This window comes from Desmodus rotundus, chromosome 2, assembly GCF_022682495.2.
Source record: "Desmodus rotundus isolate HL8 chromosome 2, HLdesRot8A.1, whole genome shotgun sequence".
NCBI classification, from domain to species: Eukaryota; Metazoa; Chordata; class Mammalia; order Chiroptera; family Phyllostomidae; genus Desmodus; species Desmodus rotundus.
The window spans coordinates 3,052,123-3,074,234 of NC_071388.1; the positions used below are offsets into that span (position 1 = coordinate 3,052,123).

General features: G+C 56.1%; 2 protein-coding genes across 5 annotated transcripts; both read left to right on the top strand.

The window, feature by feature from the left end:
* Positions 1-410: 410 nt before the first annotated feature.
* Positions 411-10,893, top strand: KCNE2 (potassium voltage-gated channel subfamily E regulatory subunit 2). Its single transcript, XM_045195497.2, has 2 exons — positions 411-793; positions 7,721-10,893. The coding sequence occupies exon 2, from the start codon at positions 7,730-7,732 to the stop codon at positions 8,099-8,101; it is 372 nt and encodes a 123-aa protein (XP_045051432.2). The 5' UTR covers positions 411-793; positions 7,721-7,729; the 3' UTR covers positions 8,102-10,893.
* A 1,721-nt stretch (positions 10,894-12,614) lies between these two features.
* On the top strand, positions 12,615-21,650 carry SMIM11 (small integral membrane protein 11). 4 transcript variants are annotated; one of them, XM_024559673.3, is made up of 5 exons: positions 12,615-12,736; positions 15,672-15,753; positions 15,997-16,129; positions 19,732-19,909; positions 21,466-21,650. In XM_024559673.3, the coding sequence occupies exons 3-4, from the start codon at positions 16,118-16,120 to the stop codon at positions 19,894-19,896; spliced, it is 177 nt and encodes a 58-aa protein (XP_024415441.1). In that variant the 5' UTR covers positions 12,615-12,736; positions 15,672-15,753; positions 15,997-16,117; the 3' UTR covers positions 19,897-19,909; positions 21,466-21,650. The 4 variants fall into 4 exon arrangements, with proteins under 4 accessions (XP_024415441.1, XP_053772841.1, XP_045051447.1 ...); XM_053916866.1 differs by lacking the exon at positions 12,615-12,736 and adding an exon at positions 12,867-12,885; XM_045195512.2 differs by lacking the exon at positions 12,615-12,736 and adding an exon at positions 12,976-12,994.
* Positions 21,651-22,112: the final 462 nt, after the last annotated feature.

A 22,112-nucleotide genomic window follows, 5' to 3' on the forward strand; every position in this document is an offset into this window, starting at 1 on the left:
CGGCCAGGGCGACGGGACCCGGGCGCAGCGGTGGCCTTGAGAAGACCACGCCGGGCCGGCAGGGCGCGCGCTCTCACCCAGCCCTCTCCGCCCACCACAGGGGCTCCCCCCAGGGCGCAGCAGGACCCCCTGGTAAAGGGAGTTCGCCCCGCTCTTCCGAGGCCTTCACCTGCTCCGCGGGGCTTGCTCCCATCTCCGCCACCCGCCGCCCCTCGGGCGGCCACTGCTGTTTTATAAGACGGCGCGAAGCCTTTGGAAGTTGTCTCCGGGAGGCGTATTTCTACAGCGTCTGGCTCACGGGGAGCTCGAATTGAGTCACACTGGCCCTCTCCTCGACCCACCCGGCCGCCCCCCACCACCCAGGTGGCCCGTCCAGGACGCCGCCGCAGCGCACAGGTTCCGTCGGGGCTCGGCACTGCCCTTTCAGTCTCGGGGCCAGGGCCAGGGCCAGGGACGCCCGCTGCGCCAGACACTGTCCTGGCTGGAGCTGGCGTCACGGCCGGAGAGGGAGCTCGTTGCCTTGTTCCTGGTGCCAGACTCCAAGCAGGCACACCCGCGGGGGCCCCAGGCGCGCTCCCACATCTGGGCAGTATTTAACTCTCCACGTGACAGGAGAGTAAACATCAGGCTTCATAAGAGCGGAGCGAGTGCCGCCAGGGCTGCGGCTGCAGGCGGCGGGGGCCGCGGTTTCCAGGCTGTGCGCAGGCTGGGGCTTCCGCCCCTCCTTCCGCGATTGCCCACCGGGCAGCAACGGCTGAACCTGGCCTGTAGCAGGGTTTCAGACGCTGCACAGGTGAGTCAGCTCCCACTGCAAATTCTTTATTGTTATGTCTCTGAGGACTTAAGTAACAAAGGTGTTTCCTTTGCCAGAAAATTATAAAAGGAATGATATTTAAAAATAATAATTCCTGGCTCTCTCTCTCCCCTGCCTCTCCTCCTCCTGCTCTTTTTGGTAATGTTTTCCTCATTTCTTCAGTAATTGCCCTTGGATGAACACTTTGGAAGTTTTTCCTGGGAGTTTCACCATAAATGTAGATAATTGTATCTTTTTCTATTCTTTGCATACAAATGAAAGACTTTGTTGCCTTTTGTAGACCCAGGAGATGCTAACGATCCCCCATCTTTCCAAAAAGGAGAACTTCGGGTTTGGGGAGCAAGTGGGTGTCCCTTTCCTCAAGGGGTCAGATCGCCCTGGTGCTGAATTGCGCCCACTTGTGACAGGCGCAGCTATGAACAGAAGGAGGTGTGTGTCCAGCAGACAGGGATAGCTCAGCAACACACAGGAGCACTTGCCTCGGTCTTGGACTCCGTTCTTTGGCCCGTTGGCGCTGACCAGCCCCAGGTGACGAGAACGGAGGTTGTGAGACTGTGCGGCTTCTGCTTGGACGGGGTGGGTGCCAGCCACTCGCCTGGCTGGCTGGGTGTCTTGTGCTGGCACAGTGGCCAGCGTGCAAGCCCGGTGACCTTGGACATGTAGGCTAGAGTTGTTCCACCTGCCATACGAGCAGGGCGGCCTCAACAATTCCTCAGGGCCCACCTGCTTTTAAAGCAAGAACTATTTATTTTAAAGCACCATTTATTGAAAATATCTGACCTATATAGGCCACATGTATTGATACTACTTTGAACCACGTGAAATTGCCAATATTCGGCCACTGCACCTAGGTAAACGGCAGTTTCACCTGGTTTTAACAGAACATAAACAGTGGCGGCCTTCGCATCACTAAACACCTTTGCGCGCTTCTTCTCAGACAAGGGATGAGCGAGCGTGTGTTCCAAATACAGTCAGCGCCTCCCCGGGAAGGTTCTTCTAGGTGTCAGAACCGGGCTAAGTCTATTCGAATGTGTTCGCACGTCCATCGATGGGACTGCTTTCGTGCGCTGTGGTTTGGGTATTTCCTGGGGTCATGGGCCGGACCGCCAACCGCGCAGCCACGTCTCAGGCAACAGTGTTCAAAAAGGGAATCCACCTTGGGCTTGACTTTTTCAGCCTGCCCAGGGGTCAACGCTGGGGCCCTTTTCACTCTGTGATTAAGTCTTATCAGAAAGCACCTCCTGCTCTGCTCAGCAGCGGCCTTGGTCCCTGTTAGAGAGCTGAACAAATAACAGGCAATATCAGCTCCAGCCGGCCGTCGAATGTGCCATGTCCCCACCTGAAACAAACCCCGCCGGCTCCTGAGGCATTTGGCACCAAAGGCATTTCACTGCAGAGATTCTCGGATGGGCTGGGGGGGGGGGGGGGGCGGGAGCCCCTGAAACTGATCGGAGAGCTTCATATGTGCATCCATACACTTTTCAGGAAAAAATAAATAAAATGAACTCTTAAACAAAAATTCAAGGGATCTGGAAACCCTACCCTTCCCTTCCCCTCCGTGGCCAGTAAGTTAAAAACCACTGTTCCAGTCATTGCCAGTTGAATTCCGCGGCACACGGGAGAGGAATGGTCGTTCACTCACCAAGCATGTGGTAAAGGGCCAGGATCAAAGACGAAGACAGCAAACCCTGCCCCCCAGCCGCTCAAGCTGTCCCGTCGTCACGGGCCCAGTGACGGACGCGCTCTCTACCTCGGTTTCCTTGTTTGTACGCCGGAGGTCGTAATCCCCGACACAGAGTGAGCGCGCAGTAAACAAGTCACCAAACAAACGGAGAGGTTCGCAGAAGCAGCCCTGAGAAGGGACTTCCAGCCCAGCCCAGCCTTGGAGGCTGGGAAAAGCTAGGGGACGAAGTGTCCCCAGCCAGCCACTCTGAGGTGACAGGAACAAACTGCCATCTGTTCGGTGAGTCAGGAGACACTTGGCTCCTTTATCCTGTAGCAGCTGTAGGTCTCGTCCGCAGGCAGCTCAGGGAAAGTCACTAGAAGACCAGGGCGACCTCAGGGGTCTGTCCTCTCTCCTGGGCCCTCCCTCTCCCCCCAAAGTCCACCGAAAGCGCCCCATCCCGTCCCAGCTGTGGAAAGGGAGGCTTCCCCTGCGCCCGCTGTCCTGGGGACCTCGCGCAGCAGCGTCACGGCGGCATGTCCTCTGTTCGCAGGTCTCTCAGGGCCCCGCAGGGACAGGCGCCTGACAGCTGAGCACTCACTGCCACAGGTGGCGGGAAGCAAATGGGTTGTTTTGGTGAGAACATTCACAGGATGGGGGTGGCAGTGAGGGCAGCCTGTCCTGTTGCCCTTTCCTGTGACACTGGGACCTTGACATCTGTCCTCCCCTCGAGGAACTCCTCCACTGATGGGCCCCAGCAGGAGACCTCTGGGAGGCTCAGTGCGCACAGGAGCCCCAATCACTCAGGAATTCGCAAAGCTGCCTGCTCTCTGGGGGACCAGGGACCAGACGCAAGGCGGGGCCTCGCGTGGTCCCGCACTCGCTGCCGTTGCTTCAGAGATGCGCTGTCCAATATGCAAAAATACCCGGAATGATTCCAGCCTCCACAGCCCCTCGGCAAGGACACCCAGGAGACCGAATTCTCCCCTCCTCAGTCCCTCTGGTCCCCAGTTGCTCAGTCTGGATCCCCCGCATTCACTATCACCCCCGGGGGGGTCTTCTTACTCCACCAGCAGCCCTGTGGTTTGTAAACGCAGGGCGCTTTCCCAGTGGTCTCCACCCACAGCCCATTGTTCAGCCTGGCTCCGGAAAAAGGAACGGAATTCTGTCCAGCAGGAGCAGCAGGGGACTCTGTGTGCTCCCGGAGGTCGGCTTTCTTTACTGGAGGAGCTGTGGGGAAGGGCTGGGACAGAGGGACGGAGAGACAGAGGGCAAGGACACGGGAGGGGACGGCATCCCGCCTCACCTTCAGGAGACAGGCCTGGCCTGGCGGGGGTGGGGGGGTGGGGCGGGGTCTTTGGAAGGTGAAACTGGCGCGAGTCCCCCCAGATGGGCAGATCTTGTCTCTTCGAGGGCGAAGGAGCCAGTGGAGGGTCTTGAGCTGGACGAAAGCCACCTGGCTGCAGTTTGTCACGGTGAAGTGTGCTATTTTAGGGGGACGGGCGTGTCTGTTACACGGCTCGGGGAGCAGGCTTGGCGCGTGCTCTGGGGCAAACGTATCTGTTTGTGAGGTTTCTTTTCAACCTGCCTGGCTTTGTGGGGGGCGGGGGGGAGGGCGGGGGAGGAGAGAGACCTGAGAGCTCCGTGAGTGATGGAACCTAGAACGTTGCAGTGAGGAATGAGTCGTCTTAGCTGCGGTACTTCTCCGTGAGGGAGCTGTTGGGAAGGCATGTTCATGGGAGAGTCCTGCAAGTGGTTCTGAGCCCCTTTCTGGGGTGGGCGGAGACCTGAGGCACCCCTTTCCATGGGAGGAAAGGGAAGGTACACGCTGGGAGAGGAGATGCTGCTTCCCCAGGGCCCAGGCAACCCCCCCATGCAGTCAGTCGTTGGGGCTTTTCCCGACGGGGAGGACCTGCAGGACCTGCAGGCTCCTTCGTGCCCACCCCTCCAGTTCTCTTTCCACCTGCCGGCTCTGGCTCAGTCTGTGTGCCTCACCCGGCCCGTTCTCTGAGCTCCAGGTAGCGCTGTTCCCACCTGTCACCACCGTGCGCACCCTGGGTCGTGGTGGTCTGGCGTGTGCCGCCATGCTGAGCACGCACACACAGAGCCCCCGCATCTGTCCCTACTGCCCGGCCAGTGCCCTGGCGATGGGGGCCGGGCACATTCATCCGCTCGTTGGGCATCCACTGTGGGCCTAAGGCCGGCCAGGCTCTGTGCCAGCCCCTCGCGAGACCACAGGCAATGCGAGCCCTGCCCCTTGGAGAGGACGGGCGAGTGGGGAAGACAAGACCACAGAGCGACGGTCACACATGATGACCACAAGCCGCGAAGAGTGCTTCCAGGAGAAGTAAGAAGATGCTTGGAGAAAAGACGGGGGTGAGGGGGGACTGACTGAGAGCAGGGCCGGGTGACAGCTGTGCTGGGACTGGGACTGAGCGGTGAGGTGGCAGGGCCAGAGCAGGGCCCGGGAGGTCCAGCTTGAAGGAACAGAATGCACCAACGTCACGCAGCAGGAGAACGACACTGATAGACAGGACGGGGAGCAAGGCCGGGGTGACCGGACAGACGGCTGTGAGCGTGGAGGACCCGGGGAGGAGCCCCGGGAACCCAAAGGAGCCAGGGTTTGGAGAACAACAGGAAGGTGCTGGGTTGCTTTTAAAGTCAAGGGAATGATGTGGTGTTGTTTCCCTCTTTGAAAGAGCACACGGCCTGCTGTGCAGGGCAGGGGCCAGGTGACCTGCGGAGGGGTTCTGAGGAGCCCAGTGTGGCATCGCGCGGTGTCACCCGTGAGAGACGCTGGCGGCTGGGCAGGGACCGGGAGGGCGGCGAGGAGAGCGGCTGGGAGAAACATGGTGAGGTCTCAGGTCGTTTCCCTGTGTCTCTCACCTGAAACATGTCTTCCAGACACGGGCGCACACACCTGTCTCTCAGCGTGCGTGGAAAAAGCCCGCCTCAGCATGGAGTGAACCAAGCCCCAAAGGCTGCCCATGTCCCTTTGCAAGCTTCCCCCCCACAGTTCTCTAAAACCATGGGATGTGCACAGGCTGTTGCTCTAGTCAGGGGGGCGGGCTGAACGCCTGTTGTGAACAAGGCATTCTGCTAACTACCGTGAGGTCACAGATCGCTTTGAAAACAGTCATGCCAGATTGTCAAAGAAAACTTGAAACATGGGACAGGTATAAAAAAGAAAAAAGTTCTTGAAGCATGCCACCCACCGTGAACATTCTGACCTCTACTTCCGGTCTTCTTTCCGCTTCCGCATGCCCGTGCACATCTATTTACATCCATAAACTGGGATCGCGCTGTTACGGTTTTCTGTCCTTCACCAAACTTCGGGCAGATATCATGCATGCAAAAATGCACATGGAAAGGTTTTTTTTTTCAGAGATTTTATTTATTTTTAGAGAGAGGGTAGGAGAAAGAGAGGGAGAGAAACATCAACGTGTGGTTGCCTCTTGCACGCCCCCTGCTGGGGACCTGGCCTGAAACCCAGGCAAGTGCCCTGACTGGGAAGCCAACCTGTGATCCTTTGGTTCGCAGGCTGGTGCTCAATCCACTGAGCCTCACAGCCGGGGCTGAAAATTTTAAATAACAAAGTACGCACTCCATCAATCACCAGCCAGGCTGAGAAGAAACGCTCTTACTTTCCCTCTCGCATGCCCCTCCCTCTTCCCTTAACTTAGGCACCTGTGGAAAGGACCCCTCCTTTTTTTTTAATATATTTATTGATTATGCTATTACAGTTGTCCCTTTCCCCCCTCACTCCACTCCATCCTGCCCACCCCCTCCCTCCTGCATTCCCCCCTATAGTTCATGTCCATGGGTCATACTTATAAGTTCTTTGGCTTCTACATTTCCTACACTATTCTTACCCTCCTCCTGTCTATTTTCCACCTATCATCTATGCTACTTATTCTCTGTACCTTTCCCCGCCTCTCCGCCTCCCACTCCCCTATTGACAATCCTCCATGTGAGCTCCATTTCTGTGGTTCTGTTCCTGTTCTAGTTGTTGGCTTAGTTTGCTTTTGTTTTTGTTTTAGGTGTGTAATAACTGTGAGTTTGCTGTCATTTTTACTGTTCATACTTTTTATCTTCTTTTTCTTAGGTAACTCCCTTTAACATTTCATATATAAGGGCTTGGTGATGATGAACTTCTTTAACTTGACCTTATCTGAGAAGCACTTTATCTTCCCTTCCATTCTAAATGATAGCTTTGCTGGATACAGTAATCTTGGATGTAGGTCCTTGCCTTTCATGACTTGGAATACTTCTTTCCAGCCCCTTCTTGCCTGTAAGGTCTCTTTTGAGAATCAGCGGACAGTCTTATGGGAAGTCCTTTGTAGGTAACTGTCTCCTTTTCTCTTGCTGCTTCTAAGATTCTCTCCTTCTGTGTAATCTTGGGTAATGTAATTATGATGTGCCTTGGTGTGTTCCTCCTTGGATCCAGCTTCTTTGGGACTCTCTGAGCTTCCTGGACTTCCTGGAAGTCTATTTCCTTTTCCAGATTAGGGAAGTTCTCCTTCGTCATTTGTTCAAATAAGTTTTCAATTTTTTGTTCTTCCTCTTCTCCTTCTGGCACCCCTATAATTAGGATGTTGGAACGTTTCAAGATGTCCTGGAGGTTCCTAAGCCTCTCCTCATTTTTCCGAATTCTTGTTTCTTCACTCTTTTCTGGTTGGATGTTTCTTTCTTCCTTCTGGTCCACACCGTTGATCTGAGTCCCAGTTTCCTTCACATCACTATTGGTTCCCTGTACATTTTCCTTTGTTTCTCTTAGCATAGGCTTCCTTTTTACATCTGGTTTTCGAACAAATTCAACCATTTCTGTGAGCGTCTTGATAACCAGTGTTTTGAACTGTGCATCTGATAGATTGGCTATCTCTTCCTCGCTTAGTTGTATTTTTTCTGGAGCTTTGAAGTGTTCTGTCATTTGGGCCTTTTTTTTTTTTTTTTTTTTTTGGTCTTGGCGCGTCTGTTACTTAAAGGGGCGGCGCCTTAGGTGTTCCCGGGGTTGGGGTGGGGTAACGCTGGTCGCTGGGCTGTGACGCTGTGCGTGGGGGAGGGGCGGAGAGGGAGCAATGGCGCCCGCTCCACTCTCCACCGGATTTCAATCTTTCACTCCGCTACCCACAATCAAACTGGGCCCCTTTGGTGCTGGTTCCCGAGTGGGTGGGCTTGTGGACACCCTAGGACCCCTTTTTTAAAAATCGGGTTCACCTGTCTGACTCTTTACTCTGCGGCAGGAAGGGAGCATGGCTGCCGTGTCCAACCTGACTCAGACGCTGGAAGACGCCTTCAGGAGGATCTTCATCACTTACATGGACAGCTGGCGCAAGAATGTGACCACAGAGCAAAACGGCCTTCAAGCCAAAATGGAGGCGGAGAACTTCTACTACGTCATCCTGTACCTCGTGGTGATGATCGGCATGTTCTCTTTCATCGTCGTGGCCATCCTGGTGAGCACGGTCAAGTCCAGGCGGCAGGAGCACTCCAACGACCCCTACCACCAGTACATCGTGGACGACTGGCAGGCCAAGTACAAGAGCCAGATCCTGAGCCTGGAGGAATCCAGGGCCGCCGTGCACGAGAACCTCGGAGCAGTGGGGTTCCAGATGTCTCTGTGACAGGCGGGGAAGCTGACCTCTGACACCAGACGTGAAGACACGCCTGTGCCACGGAGCCAATCCAGACGGCCACTGTTCGGCAGGCACCGAGTTCCTTGCTCTCTGCTGGAACTTTTCCTACATGTCACGTGGTTTGTCACCTAAGACAGGCGACACCTCCACGTCAGGGACTGATGCTTGCTCTTTGGAGCGGGACTGGGGGCTGAAAACTTCTTTTCTGTGCCGTGGAATTGTCGTTTTAATTGATGTCAGTGGTGGAAATACAGCCCCACTGGAAGCAAAGCACCAGGGCCGTGGGGGTGGGGGACAGGGGGAGAGCGAAAGGAGAGAGCTACAAGGCCCCGAACCTCCTGCCTCACGAAACGCCGTTTTGCATGTGACTCACCCAATTTATAAGTAGGATGTATTACCCCGACACTGATGTTCAAAATCTGCCACGTGCTCACCGGGCTGATGTGGGAGCGTTCACTGATTAACTGGTCAGTGCGGAGTCTGACGTGAAAATGAACGGCGCCGTGGGCTACATCACGCGTGGCGTTCCCCGGCACTTGCCGTATGTGCACGTCTGAAGACAGAGCAAGCGTTTGACTGGCGCGCACCAGAGGAGAGCCTTTAAGAACAACCCAGGGCAGACACACTTTTAAATGAACATTTCAAGTTTTACAGAAAACTTTTAGAAATGAGAAAACAACTCTCATTTCTACGGGTAGATAATAAAAGGTGTGACATTGCTTTATAAACCACTTTTTTCCACCAATTTCATTTTCTCCTCTTTACAAGCTCTCATCTTTACTTGTGTTTGAAGAGACAGAAGGTGCGGAAAGTGCCCGAACTGCCCGTCTGATGCCACGCTAGACGGCCCCGGCTTCCCATTGCCCTCGGGGTTCACAGCGTCATAGGCTGCGAGGTGTGGAAGGCGCCTGGGAGGTCACTGTGTTTTTGTCAGACCATTTCACTTACAGATGAGTCCAGAGATCAGGTGACTTCATTCATTCATTCAAGAAGCAACATGGAGCATCGTCTACTTGGCTCACTGGCCTAGACCCCAGCAGCACAGAGAAAGTCAGCATAACGTGACAAGGTCACCCCACAGATCAACGCAAAGCAGGCGGGGCAGGGACAGGGGGCTGGCCAAACTCGGGTCTCAGTGGACTCTCTCAGAGGAGCTCGGAGTAGGAACTCAACAGCAAGACCGACGCCTGGGGCTGAAGCCTCGGGGGCCCTCTGGCTAGCCCTGTTCCCTCCCCCTTCTCCCCATCTGCTCGGCTCCACGGTGAGGAGGCCTCAAGTCTCGGGGTCTGAAGACAAAATTCAAAAGAGGAGTCTTTCTTCAAGGCACGCTCCAGGGTTTATGTGTTTAGAGCTGGACACCTGTCCCCTCGCTGCTCCCCTCCCAAATTCCTGGGGTAAGACATAGTCGAGACAAATAAAAATCGGCCTCAGCCGGAGTTGGCAGCCATGTTGACCTATGTGGAAGTTTCAAAGCTGCTCCTCTCGGGACCACCATGCCACCGTCCAGAGAGGAGGGACTGAGATGAACTGTGCTGACAGCCACCCTGACCCAGCGCCAGGGACCACGAGCCACCCCCTACCCGCCCTGTGCCCAGACCTAATAAAATCCTCCACCCAGCCCCGCCCCCCATGCGACTCACTCAGACTCTGCCCCCACTCTGCTCCTTCTGGAGTGTGTGCTGTCGCTTTAATAACCCACTGTGCTTCTCTGAGTCTGTCTCGTCCTTGAATACTTTCTTGCACGTTTACAAGAACCCAGGCACTGTCACTGGGGTGAGGCCTCCCGTGCCTCCCCGTGAGCGCTCCCGCATCACCGCCAGAAGCACTGCATAGAGTGTTAGGAAAAGCCATTCATATTCCAAGGGCAGATGTGGCCAGAGCGGCTTCCTGCCTCAGATCGGAAACCCAGGAATGCTGTGCACATAGAACACTCATCCCAGGGTGCCCAGGGCAGCGACTCAGGCTGCACGACCCGGGCCATGGGTCTGGACCCAGACAGGGAAGCAAGGTTCCCAGCAGGTGACGGACATGCCCTCCTTGGACAAACTCTGGCCAGGCTCCTCTGGGCCCTCCGTCACTGAGAGACTTGAACGAACACTAGCCGGGCGTCTGGCTGCTCAGTGGTGCATCCCTAAGAGGGCTGCAGCCTTTAAAGTGGCTGCGGGAGGAAGGCAACCTGCCAGGTTGGTTCAGCCAAAACCTGGTGATAGGCAAATCAGCCTGCCCCCACTTCCCCTTTAAAGAAGCTTGCTCTAGAAAGCTTGCAATTATAAATCCTTTGTCTTCACCTTTGAGATGTAAATTTCTCACTGCCCAGAACTGTCTTGTCTCTTGAAATGCCAGCAACATTCAAGGAGGGGGACTCTCCCTGCTGGTGGGTCACCTCCCTCTGACTTGGCATCACGGCCTCTCCTCATCAAGATAGAAGCGGCTCTTGCCTCTTAAGTTCTCCCAACTGGGGACCCTGGCCCGCAACACGGGGTCCCCACTTGGGAGAGCGTAAGAGGCAACCACACATTGATGCTTCTCTCCTTCTTTCTCCCTCCCTTCCCCTCTCTCTAAAAATAAGTAAAGAAAATCTTAAAAAAAAAAAAAAAGGAGCGGCTCTCCTCCAGATAACTGCCTATTAACAAACCCCAATTTTTGTAAATTTCCACTTCCTTAACCCTGCTCAAGTGCCCCCACTCCCTAAAACGCCCAGCTATCCCTGCCCAGTCAGCACTCAGTTTTTCATGCTGGGCCCTCCTCCCTACGGCAAGAGGTACGGAATAAAGTTCATCCTTAACACCTTCATGAGGGTCCAGCTTCGTTTATCTTTGATGCATGAAACAAAGCGGGGGGACCTACTTTAAAACAAAAATAAGTACATTTTATCACATAGAAAGTGTATGTTACCAACACAGAATAGACGGCTATCACCCGACTTTGGGGAAATGGGGGGAATGCGGAACCGTCACACGAATGCTGGGTATCCGGTTGGGGAACCCGCCTGCCCCGCTTTGCCCCTCCAGCCTCCATCCCCACCACGCCCAGGCTTGCCACTTTCAACCCGAAACTGAAAATGCCAGTTCACGCAACTTGCTTTTCTTTTCCACCCGGTTTGCTCTTAGAGTTCCCTCTGCTTGACCTGCAGGCTCCAGAAGACCCACGTCCCACTTACTTCGGAGAGGTCAGAAGCGATTTGATACGGAAGCTGGCTGCCCTGGCAGAGCTGGACCCTTGCTGGCTTTAAATCCTGGTCAAGTTACCTTAATCTCCCTGCGTCTACATTTTCTCCTCTGAGAAATGGTGGTAATTGTCGCATGTCCTTTGTACGCTTGTTATTAGACTTCCATTATTAGACACGAGCCTCAAAGTGCTTAGAACTGAGCAATTTTGTTACTTTCTCCAGGGAAACTTGGCTGGACAGAACTAAACTACCCGCCTCCCCCCCCCCCCCCCCCCCCCCCGCCCACCGTACCCCCCAGGCTGTCCTTTCTTGGGCACTCCTAACGTTTGCACTTTGTCACCGAAGTCCTAGTGGATCTGCAGTCAGACTGCCTGGGTTTCCATCAGTGTCAAACTCATTGTCACCGGGGGCCGCGTCAGCCTGGCAGTTGCCTTCAAAGGGCGGAATGTAATCTTAGGACTGTATAAATGTAACCACTCCTTAACTAGGGGTGTTATGGGACAAATGACTCAGATGAAGTTGTGGGGGCAGCGAAGTGGAGTTTATTCACTAACACGGACCCAGAGGAGGCAGTCTCCAAATTCCGGCCCGGCAAGACAAAAGCCTGCTGATATGAACAGGGGCTGACCGTTACTACTGGCCCGGAAATGGGGGGCGGAGCACAGGGCAAGGCGGGAAGCAGGCGCTTACAGAAACAGAACGCGGAAGTCAGTGTGGGGGCGTATGGCTCGGCAGGGGTCTCCCTCAAAGTAGGGTCTAGCTCTCCTGTCACAGGGGCAAGGAGCTGGGTGCTGCTGCGGAGTAGAGACAAGGGGCCGGGCGGATAAAACGAGGCAGAGGGCCTGGTGTTTGCCCCCTGTGCTCTAGAAGCAGCCACCGTGGCTCAAGGTGTAGGTGCCCCAGTCACTCGCCCCCTGTGTCAGTGTCCAGCCACCGAAGGATGAGCGGAGTTCGGGCCTTCCCTCTATCACACGGTGTCGCGCTGGGGGGCGCGCTCGCGTGGGCCGGGACTGGGTGTGCTCCAGCTCTGCACGCGAGAATCTGAGAACCAGCATGGGGGACACCCACCGCTGTCTCAAAAGGAAATTGAGTGCATTGCTGCTAAACTTGGGAACTTCCGGGAACCCCAGGGTCCTTCGTCGCCCACTGTAGCGAGAGGCATCCAGGAAATGCGACACCGCTGGGGGCGGAAGGGAACCGCGACGTCCCACCCTCCGGCCGCTGTCCCTAGGGTCAGTTAAATTTTGAAGAACAGGCCGCAAGCCAGCACCACAGAGCCTACACAGCGAGTGTACTGCGCCGGCGCGCGTAGCGTGGCGCCCACAGGAAGTCGGCCCGGGCCCACTGCGCCTGCGCACGGAGCGGTGCACTTCGGGACATGTAGTTTCCCTGCTGCGCTGCGGAACCCCTGGTTTGCGTCTCTGCTGGGCATAGGGCTTCCGCGGCTTGGAGCTGTAAGTGGGTGACGTCTGAGTCAGCGGGTTCTGTTCCCGAATCCCGAGGGCTCTGGGGGCGCTGAGGTGTCCGGCGGCCGACCCTGCGTTTGCGCATTTTCTAGGAGGCCCTCCAGTCGGCCCCCGGCTGCGCGGCGCCGGCTCCCCGGGTAGGGACTGGAGAGTGACGGCAGCCAAGGCCCCCAGCCTCATCCCTACCGGGCAAGGCCGTCCGGCGCTGCGAAGTCCGCCCACCAGGCCTGAGGGCGTGGTCTTTAGGTTGGCGCGCTGCTGGGGAGGGGCCCGTGGTGGGTGCTGGCCAGAGGCCATTGGTCTCGGAAGGGTTTGGGGGACGGGCGAATGTTCTGGGCGTCCTGTTCCGTGGAAGGGTGGGGGAAGCTGTGGCCGCCCTGGGTCCTCATCCTCGGGTATGAGCGGGGCAGGTGTTGCTCCCCGCGTGTCGGGCATGAGAGGGCCGTGGCTGGATTATAGAGCCTGCCAAGTTGTTTCAGCCAAAACCTGGCGATGGGCTCTCTGAGACCCAGCCCCCTGGCGCAGAGAACCCCGGCCAGCCCCGGAGTGGGGCTCCAAGGTCCACCGAGGGGTACCCAAGTGATCACCTGGAACCCCCTCCTCCCCGCACCCACTTCATGCGATTGGATGAAAGGTTGGGGTGAAAAGGGTAGAGTTGGGACCAAGAACAGCTTCGGAAAGCTCAGGCTAAGGGCACAGCCTGATTAATGCCTGGCAGGAGTTTAGACCCCAAGAGGGAGAGACACCCTTGAATTTGCCAGGTGCGCCAAGAAGGGAAAGTAGATTACGGACCATACGGGGTCCGTATTGCTTTATCAGCAAATAGCTTTTCTGTTTTTTGAGAAATCTGGCAAGGAAAAAAATCAGGATTTTTTGCAGTGAAGGAAATAGAACTGTATCTATCTAAGCCACTATTTTCTAGTATTAATCTAAGAGTGAATGGTTCCAGAGGCAGTTGAAAATTTCCTGCCCTTAGATTGATTTTAAGCCTCAGAACTGCCCCCTGTTCTTGGCCTCACGGTTCCCCCTCAGACACCAGCTGCCTCCCATTTCTGATTTCGCAGGAGGTGTGTCCAGGCAGGGGGCGGACACCCCGCTGCTATTTGTAGCTCTCTGGGCTCTCACCTGCTGCAACCCTGCAGACAGCTACGGAGATGGCAGAGCCAGAGCCTGTAATTGGGGGCAGTGGTGACAGGATGCTTTGCTGATCCGCCCTGCCCGCTGTTCTCCCACCTCAGCGGGCCCCTCCACTGCCTGCAGGTTGACTTTCAATGTCTCTCTCCCAGGGAGCTTGAATGTGGCCACTCCAGGGATGCAGGCCAGGCAGCTGCTCGTATATCGTTGCAGTCCGATTCTGGGATGCCCGAAAGGATGGCGACTTCTGAACTCCAGAGCTGCAGAAGCGTTCTGTAGAGTCTGATTTTAAAAATGAGAGCACTTGGGTGCAAAGAGGTTAATGACTTGCCCCAGGTCACACATCCTGCCCTAGGTGCCACCAAGACTCGGGCCCAGATGCCCATTCTGGTCCTCTGGCTCCCTGTACCCTGCCCATTGTCCTTGGTGGCTGCGTTTTGCCCTGGGTGCCACTTGTCACTTCTTCGGTTTGGCCATTAGTGGAAGGAAGGAGAGGCACCTGTCGTAACAGCAAGGGTTGCTCTTTATTTAGTCCTTCCCACGTGCTGAGTGTGGCGCTTAGTGTGCGCTGTCCAGTGTTGGGGGAGGCTTCACAGGTGAGGGAGCTGAGGTGTAAGAGAGGCCAAGGCCTTGTCCAAGGTCACACCACCGGTCGACGTAGTAGAACAGACCCTCCAATGAGGTCATTTTGTTTGTGTTGTCTCATTATAACACTGATGAGATGTTGTGGGAACGTAACTCCTTATATCAATGAGCCTCTTGTCAAATCGGTTTCATTGTATGTTGTTTCTCGCTTAAAGTCGCAGAACCAATAGACCATGTTACGAGAGGACTCACTGTACATGTTTGCCGGAGGGCCAGACCCCTGGGTGTTCTTTCCAATTTACTTCCTCCTGTGAGTTTGTGGACTTGTTTGTTGTCCTTGACCCTGGGAATCAAAGTCTTACATCAGTTCCTTAGGAATGTAGTGAGAAACAGCCAAACTCTCCTACTCTATTTGTACACAACTCGATTAAAGGGGTTGTGAAAATAAGCTTTACACGACCGTAAGCATTTTATTTTACTGCACACCGCGGCTAATCCCTGGCACTGTCAGAGGTTGCGCGACGTGGAAATGATAGCAGCAGGTCAGAACACGTTAGGGGCGGGTTTCTTCGGTGCGGGTCAGACTCTGCTGCCGCTTAGAGACGACGGGAAGGTGAGGAGCGCCCGCGTCTCCCATTGCACACGTTTGTGGCGTGAACTCCTACCATTAGCTTATCTGACCTTTAGAAAGTCATGGGGGAAACTTGACTATCTTGTGCCAGCTGCCAGCTTGTTTTCAAGATACCGTGACCTTGAACAGATGAAGTATGAACTTTTTCTATTCAGGTGCTTTTGTAAGTGAAAGTTAAGAAACGGTGTCCCTGCCGTCCTTCTTGCTAGCGCCATTCTAAAGGCCCGCGGAACTCCCTGCTGCTGCTCCTCACTGGAGTTGTGAGCGCGCTGAAAGAAAGCTCTGGGCTGCGTCGGGACAGGACCGGGCCCACGGGCGGAGTGGCGTCCCGGTCCCTCTGCGGGGCTCTGGCCCAGTTGGGCAGGCTCCCTGGGCCCGGTCTCTAAAGCTGAGGCTGAACCGTCCCCAGGGGCCTGGCGTGAAGACCGAACAAGTCGGTGCAGTGGCGGCTGCGTGTCAGCCTGGCTGGGCACGCCGAGGTGAAGCTCTGCTTCCTGTGCAGGAGTCTCCAAGCTTCAGGAAAAGTGGGGGCCCTGAGCCCCTGTAGTTGACACCCTACGTCTTTATTCGCAGATGGACCGAGGCCCTGAGAGGGAAGCCGCTTACGAGAGCGCGTAGTGTCTTCATCCAGAGCTCCAGCCTCCTGGGTCTCGCGGTATGTGTCACAGTCTAAAAACAGTGACAAGTGCCACCTCAGAGCAAGTCCTGTGCTCCAGCTATGTCCCTGCCTTGTCCCATCCTGCCCCACTGTCCCTGGGTGTCCCCCACTTTTAGAGGGAATTCTAGATCGGATGCAGAGCTTGCTGTTGGCTCTCGTGCCCTCTCTCCACCGGACAAGGCTTCCTAAGCTGGGGTGCTCTAGAAAGTCCGAACTGACCTGTCTGCTCTCTCCCTCCAGACCAGCGCGGCCTGCCCGTCCGGCCCCCCTCCCCATGTGCTCGTCCCCGGCTCTGCGTTGACCAGGCCCCGCGTTGACCAGGCCCCGAGCTGACCAGGAGCGACCTCACAGTTGGTCCGGCATGAACTGGAAGGTGACAGTAGATTTAGACACTGACGGCTTGGGTTGGTTCTTTCTCCTGATTGTAAAAATTCAGAATAAGAGAAAGTGGACGCAAGAGGGAATCATAACAATAGCTAATATTTTACTTTAAGTTAAAACATTCAAGTGTACACTTCTTACTCGCCAGACTTCTGCAGGGGGCTGGGCCTCCTGTTTGCAGATGCTCATGACGTCAGATCTGCCTCATTTTCCTTGCAAAACCCACGCCTTTAAAGTCACTCACAATTTCACATTTTGGTTTCTTTAAAGTGCATAGAGACCCTAGGAAACAACCGACATACGAAACCTTTCCAGGTCTTTACGCTCTTTTCCCTAATCTTCTGTGTGTGTGTTGCCCACAAGTGGCGTGTTTTTCCAACTCTAACTTGAAAATGCAGCGAGAGCATCCCCCTTGGGTTTCGTGGAAACTGTCTTCTTTACGTGGTCACACTTCCCGAGTGTCACATTTAGATAAATTACCTGCTGTCACATCGAGGACAACTTAACCTGGCTGGTCAGTGGACACAGCCGAGCCCTGTAAAAATTAGACTCGGCTGCTGGGAGCAGAAGATCAAGGGCAAGTGCAGAGGAGCCTGCTGGCCAGACGTCCTTGGGAGAGGAGGCTCACGTGTCACGTTAGATCCCTGAAGCAGGTGGGGGTGAGCTGGAGGGTGGGGACAGGACAGCCACTAAAATACGTATAATCATTGATACTTTCAAAGTAGAAAAATCAAGTAAAAACTACGCATCAAACCACGTCATATCATCCAGAGAGGTACTGTGAATAATTTTGGTGTATATATATGGAAGTCTGTGCGTGTGTGTGTTCACACTTAGGGTCTTGTATGTATTTTTTCAGTATAAACATTTCCTTGTTCAGAATGTTCCCTAGGTTTCTATTGCAAGAAGATCTCTGAAAGGGTCTGGAAGCAGGGTAGGGGAGCTGGGAAAGCACCAACCCCCGACGTCCCAGCTTCTTGGGGCACGGGGCGGGGGGCTACAGGAGGACCACGGGGACTGGTCTCTGGGCCAGTTGAGGCGGCAGAGTGGGGGTACGGGGAGGAGGCAAAAATGTGGGAGCATTTGTTAAGTGTGCTGGGTCCTAGAGCTCCCGGTGGAAAGGCTGTGGGGGGAGGAAGCAGAGAGTGGTGGGCGCTGAGACCCAGGGAAGCTCTTCACCAGTGTGGTGCTAGAGGCCAGCGGGTGACTGAGTGGGTGACAGAGCGCGGTGCTGAAGGCCCTGTCGCCAAGGGTCAGAGGGTCCCCTGCCGCCCTGAGGTGAGCAGTGGTGATCACACCGGAGAGGGATCCTGCCCCCAGAGTTCCTGCTTTCTAGGTCTGGGGTCCCTTGACCCACCAGGCAGATCCTGCTTGTGCCAAAGGGGGTCCTCCCTGGATCAGGAGCAGAACCTGCCCGAACCCCCCACCGCGAGCGGGCAGCGCCGGGGATACCTTGTGTCTCAAAGGGGGCTGTCCCATAGTATCCGGGAGGAATGGCCTGTCCGAACGCCCCGACCGCTCATGCCCAGGGCGTCTGTGGCCTTTCCTCAGTGGCTCAGCGAGCTGTGGCCATCAGTGGTGGCCTCGTCAGTAAGGAGCCAGCCATTCTCATGGCTTTGGTGTTGGCTCGGTTTCCAGTAGCGGGTGTGGCTGGGCCCACCCCGCAGTGTTTGACCCCTTCACCTCCTTGAGGGTTTGCACGTTCTGAGAGTTGATAGGAGCTTGTTAGAAGGAAATCAAAGGAAGAGATGACCCCAACTGAAGCTTAGTGCCTGAGAGGCGGGACACCTTCAGTGGACCCTTGTGGCGCCCTTGACCCCTACTCTGCTCTCTGGGTCCTGGGCCGCTGCCTCCTGCTGCCTCCACTCCAGAGCCTTTGAAAGGGAAGTAAACACAGAAACCACTCCCCGGGCCCCAGAGGGCGTGGTGTGGGGAGGCCGCAGTGGGACGACACAGGCTGGACTGCAGAAATTTTGGGAGTGAGGAGAGTGGTTTGTCCCATTGCCAGTCAGCGCTCAGTGAGCTGGCAAGTCCGGCGAAGGTAAAGGTGTGTGTGTGTGTGTCGGCAAACTGCCATGAGGGGCGTGTCCTCCAAGGAGGCACAAGAAGGGACCACTGAGCATTCTGTTCTTCTGTGGCTGGTTGTACACCTGGAGTCCAGGGGAGAACCTTCCAGAATAGATGAATCAGGGGAAGACGAGGGAGGTCAGCTGTAGGCCCGAGGGAGGGAGAACCTGGAAACCAAGTTCGTGTTCTGAGCTGCTTCTATTTGTATGGATAGAAAGCTTCATTTTGTCAGTTCCTGAGTCTTACACTCCTGCCAGAGTGAGCTTTCTGAGTGTGTGTGTCCATTCCTTACTGTGGACGTGACTCCGTGGTTGTGAGCTGCTGCCCAGTCACTTGGCGTGTGCCCGTATTCTTGCTGTGTGTTAGTTTCGGACAACTTAAACACTCAGCTCTCCTCGGATTTCCACGGTGCCCCTGTGGCATTACGTCACAGCCTCCTCGAGTGTCCCCGAGTGACCAGGGAGGCGACCTCACACAAGTGTCCCTGAGTGACCAGGGAGGCGACCTCACACTAAGCGACTCCGGTTGCCTTTGGCAGATTCAGCCGGCAAGCACGTGCTGCTTTGCACCATTTCGGTGTGAGCTCGGGGAGGGTCCGGGGGAGCGTCCTGTGTGTGACAGAAGTGTGGTATTGAAGACGGCAGGCTTCCGAGCAGTCAGGGTGCTGTAGAGCCCCTGCCCTTCCTGACTGGACGTGTCCTCGGCCATAGACTTGGGGACAGCCCCTCTGCCTCTGGGGACAGTGTGAGGATGAAAGGGAATGAGGCCTGTGAGCCCGGTGGTGCCCGCTCAGCACGTGGTAGGCTCTCTGTGGGTGGTCACTGATGCTTCATTTTCTAAACACACAATCTGCTTCTAGGTCTAGGTCATAAAACACTTTGAATAAAGTCATAGGACTGAATATATGCATAGTTTGTGATTTTGTGCAAATCCAGTCTCCCCGGACTTCCCTGCAGCCGGTGCCTCTCACTTCCCTCCCTTGGGAAGTGACGGCGGATCGGTATCCGATGCAGGTTTGAGTTCTGTCGCGTTATTTTTGCATTTGTTTCACCTTTGAGCGCCAGCGCCAGTGTGCGGCTGGAACCAGGAGGAAATGGGTGTGTGTAGTAAACTGCAGAGTCTAGAAGGCAGGTCGGTCCAGCCTCCCTTCGAAGGCGAAGAGGCAGAGCTGGGACCTGTCAGGTGATGCCGCAGGCTGCGCCCTTGGTCGGCGGCAGAGCAGAGCTGTCTCCCAGGTCTCCTGGCCGCGGCTCCTTCTGCTGGACTGTGCGCCACCTGGAAGCAGAGGGCCTGGGCGATCCGCCAAGCGCACGGTCCGGTTGTGAGAGACCAGGGTTGTTAGGTTTGCCGTCCACTGGTGGGTCCTCTGTGAAGCCTGAGGCCAGGGGGACGGGAGGGCGGAGCTAAAACTAGACTGTCAGCGACGTAGGGACAGGGGCCTCCTCTGTTCCAGCCTAGGGTGGGCTGCATAATGGGTATGTGGTAAGTGCTGGGTGACGAACATCCAGAACAGCTTCTTTCTTTAAGGTTTTGGAACACGTGCCCCTGCTGATGTACATTCTGGCAGCAAAGACACTGATTCTCTGCCTGGCATTTGCCGGAGCCAAGATGTACCAAAGGAGAAGGCTGGAAGCAAAACGGCAGCAACTGGAAGCTGAAAAGAAGAAGCAGTCGGAGAAGAAAGATAACTAAAGGGAAGCTGAAGGTACCAGACTGTGCAAGTGTGAGGTGCACCAGGGTTGGGGCGGCGGGTCAGAAAATCCCGTCCCTCCGGGCTGAGGCCAGGTGTGCAGATCCTGACCCCCATGCCCTGCCTGCCCACGAGCCCATCCTGTGGGGCTCTCCCTCATCGGGGGCAGCAGTGCTGAGCAGGAGCGGGATCCGAGGCCTGAGAGAGTTTCACGGACGTTGCAGCCCTTCTCCTCGGGGAAGCGCACCGACTAGAAGCACCTGTGGTTGTACCTGACGCTGCCGGGGCACAGGGGGTGTGTGAACCCTCTGCCACCTCTGTCTAGGGTAAAGACTGACTTCTAGGTAGGGCATAGAAGCCCCCTTCAGTGTGCCCTTGTCCCCGTCATGCTGTGCCCCTACAGCAGAGGTCCACGTCCCTTGTGCCATCTTTGCTTGTTGGTCCCCTGGCCAGAGGGTCCTTCCCAAGGACCTCCTGCCAGCGCCTGTCACAGCGCACACCAGCTGTGCCCAGGGTGCATTTGTTGAGTTGGGGCCCCAGGAGGTCATCCTTCAGCCGCCTTCAATCTCAGGTTGAACAGGTGACCGTGAGCTGGCCCAGTCCCTCAGTGACCGAGTTTAGGCCTGTGCTGCCGCAGCCGTGGGAGGGTGAGCTGGGGGCAGGGCCTCCCAGGAGGGGCTTCCCCAACACCGCTGTGGGGCAGAACTGCCAGCGGCTCCTGGCCCCCAGCCCGCCAGAGGCTCTGACAGGGCGGGTGCTGGTTCTTTCAAAAACCCATGCTCCTCTGCCACAGGTGGCCATGGAAACCCGGGGCCAGGGACCTCTGAAACCTGTCCACCCCGGGGTCCGGCGTCTGTAGACGTGGAGTCTCCGGTAGTGTTTTAGACTCGCTGGGGGGAAGTATTCTTATGAGGAACAATGATGGCGCAGACGGAGCCGCTAGTAGGCGCTAGCGCTTTGCTGCACGCCTCACACCCCCAGGGCAGTTCCTCCTCCTGCCACTGCTGCGCAGAAGGCCGTCCGTCCAGGTGCAGAGCAGAACAGAGCAGAGGGAACCCATGCCTGGGCTGGCCGCTTGGCGTGCCACTCGCCCAGGCCCCAGCCCAGGCAGAGAGCCCGGCTCCCATCACCCCTCACTGCGTTCTCACAGGCAGGCTGGCAGGTGCGGGTGGAGGGCGCGTGTCCCAGTCAGAGGGCCAGGGGAGGCCGCTCACATAGAATGTCGCTGAGTGGGTCGCGTGTGACTCCAGCACTGCTCCCTCCCATGAGGCCCAGAGGCACAGGACGGTGGCAGGGGACAGCTGGGGGTCGGTCCCCTCTGAGGCTGCCAGCTCATTGGAGCCTGGTTTTGAACAAATGAGACTTTTCAGTGGAAGGAAAATTGTGATAGTGGAAGTGCAGGAAAAAATAAAACCTTTCCTGGAAGGAAAAAAGTACACTGATTAACAGATGAGCTTTGGTGGTCTGTGTGGGGTCCCAGTGGCTGGGAGTCCGTGCCCTGCTGAGCAGCAGGCCCATGCTACTTCCCCAGACCAGACGCTCCCCACTCACCACGGGGTCTTCTTCCCTAGGCTCTGCACGCGACCCGTGGGCGCCTGGACTGCAGCCGAGGAGACGGAGAAGAAACTCTTCGTGGCGTAGCGATGTATCAGAGGACAATCTTCTGGCCTTTGGCTTAACTTAAAATGATATGAACTGTTACGTGCTTTTAAAAGAACCATATTTTCTTTAGTAAAATAAAATACCTTTGTAAAAAGGGTGTCTGTGCTGTTTGGGACAGGCCACAGTGGAGTGTCTGTCACACACAGATGTGCACACCTGGCGCTTTGTGAGCATGGAGTTCTGCACGCCCACACCCAGGGGACGGGCTGCAGAGTGGGCGATGGTGTGGGAACGGGGCCGCAGCTGCTCGTCCAGGCCCACCCTCCACCCCTGCACTTTCCTTCCCCTTCCTCCCGCCTGTGTGGAGGCCCTTCTGCCTGTTTTCACTGAGGGGGGGGGGCTGTGCACTGAGGTTGTGGGGGCTCTTGCAGGGCTGGTTCCTTGGCCACTTTAATCACAGAGTGACTGAGGAGGGAGCCGAGCCTGGGACAGTGGAGTGACGCCCGGCTTGGCTGGGCTTCTGACGACCCTGGGTCTGCACGTCGGCCCTGAATGCCACTTTGTGGGGGTGGGGGTGCCTTCTACTTTGCTTGAAACTCTGTGGTGGGGTCCCCGC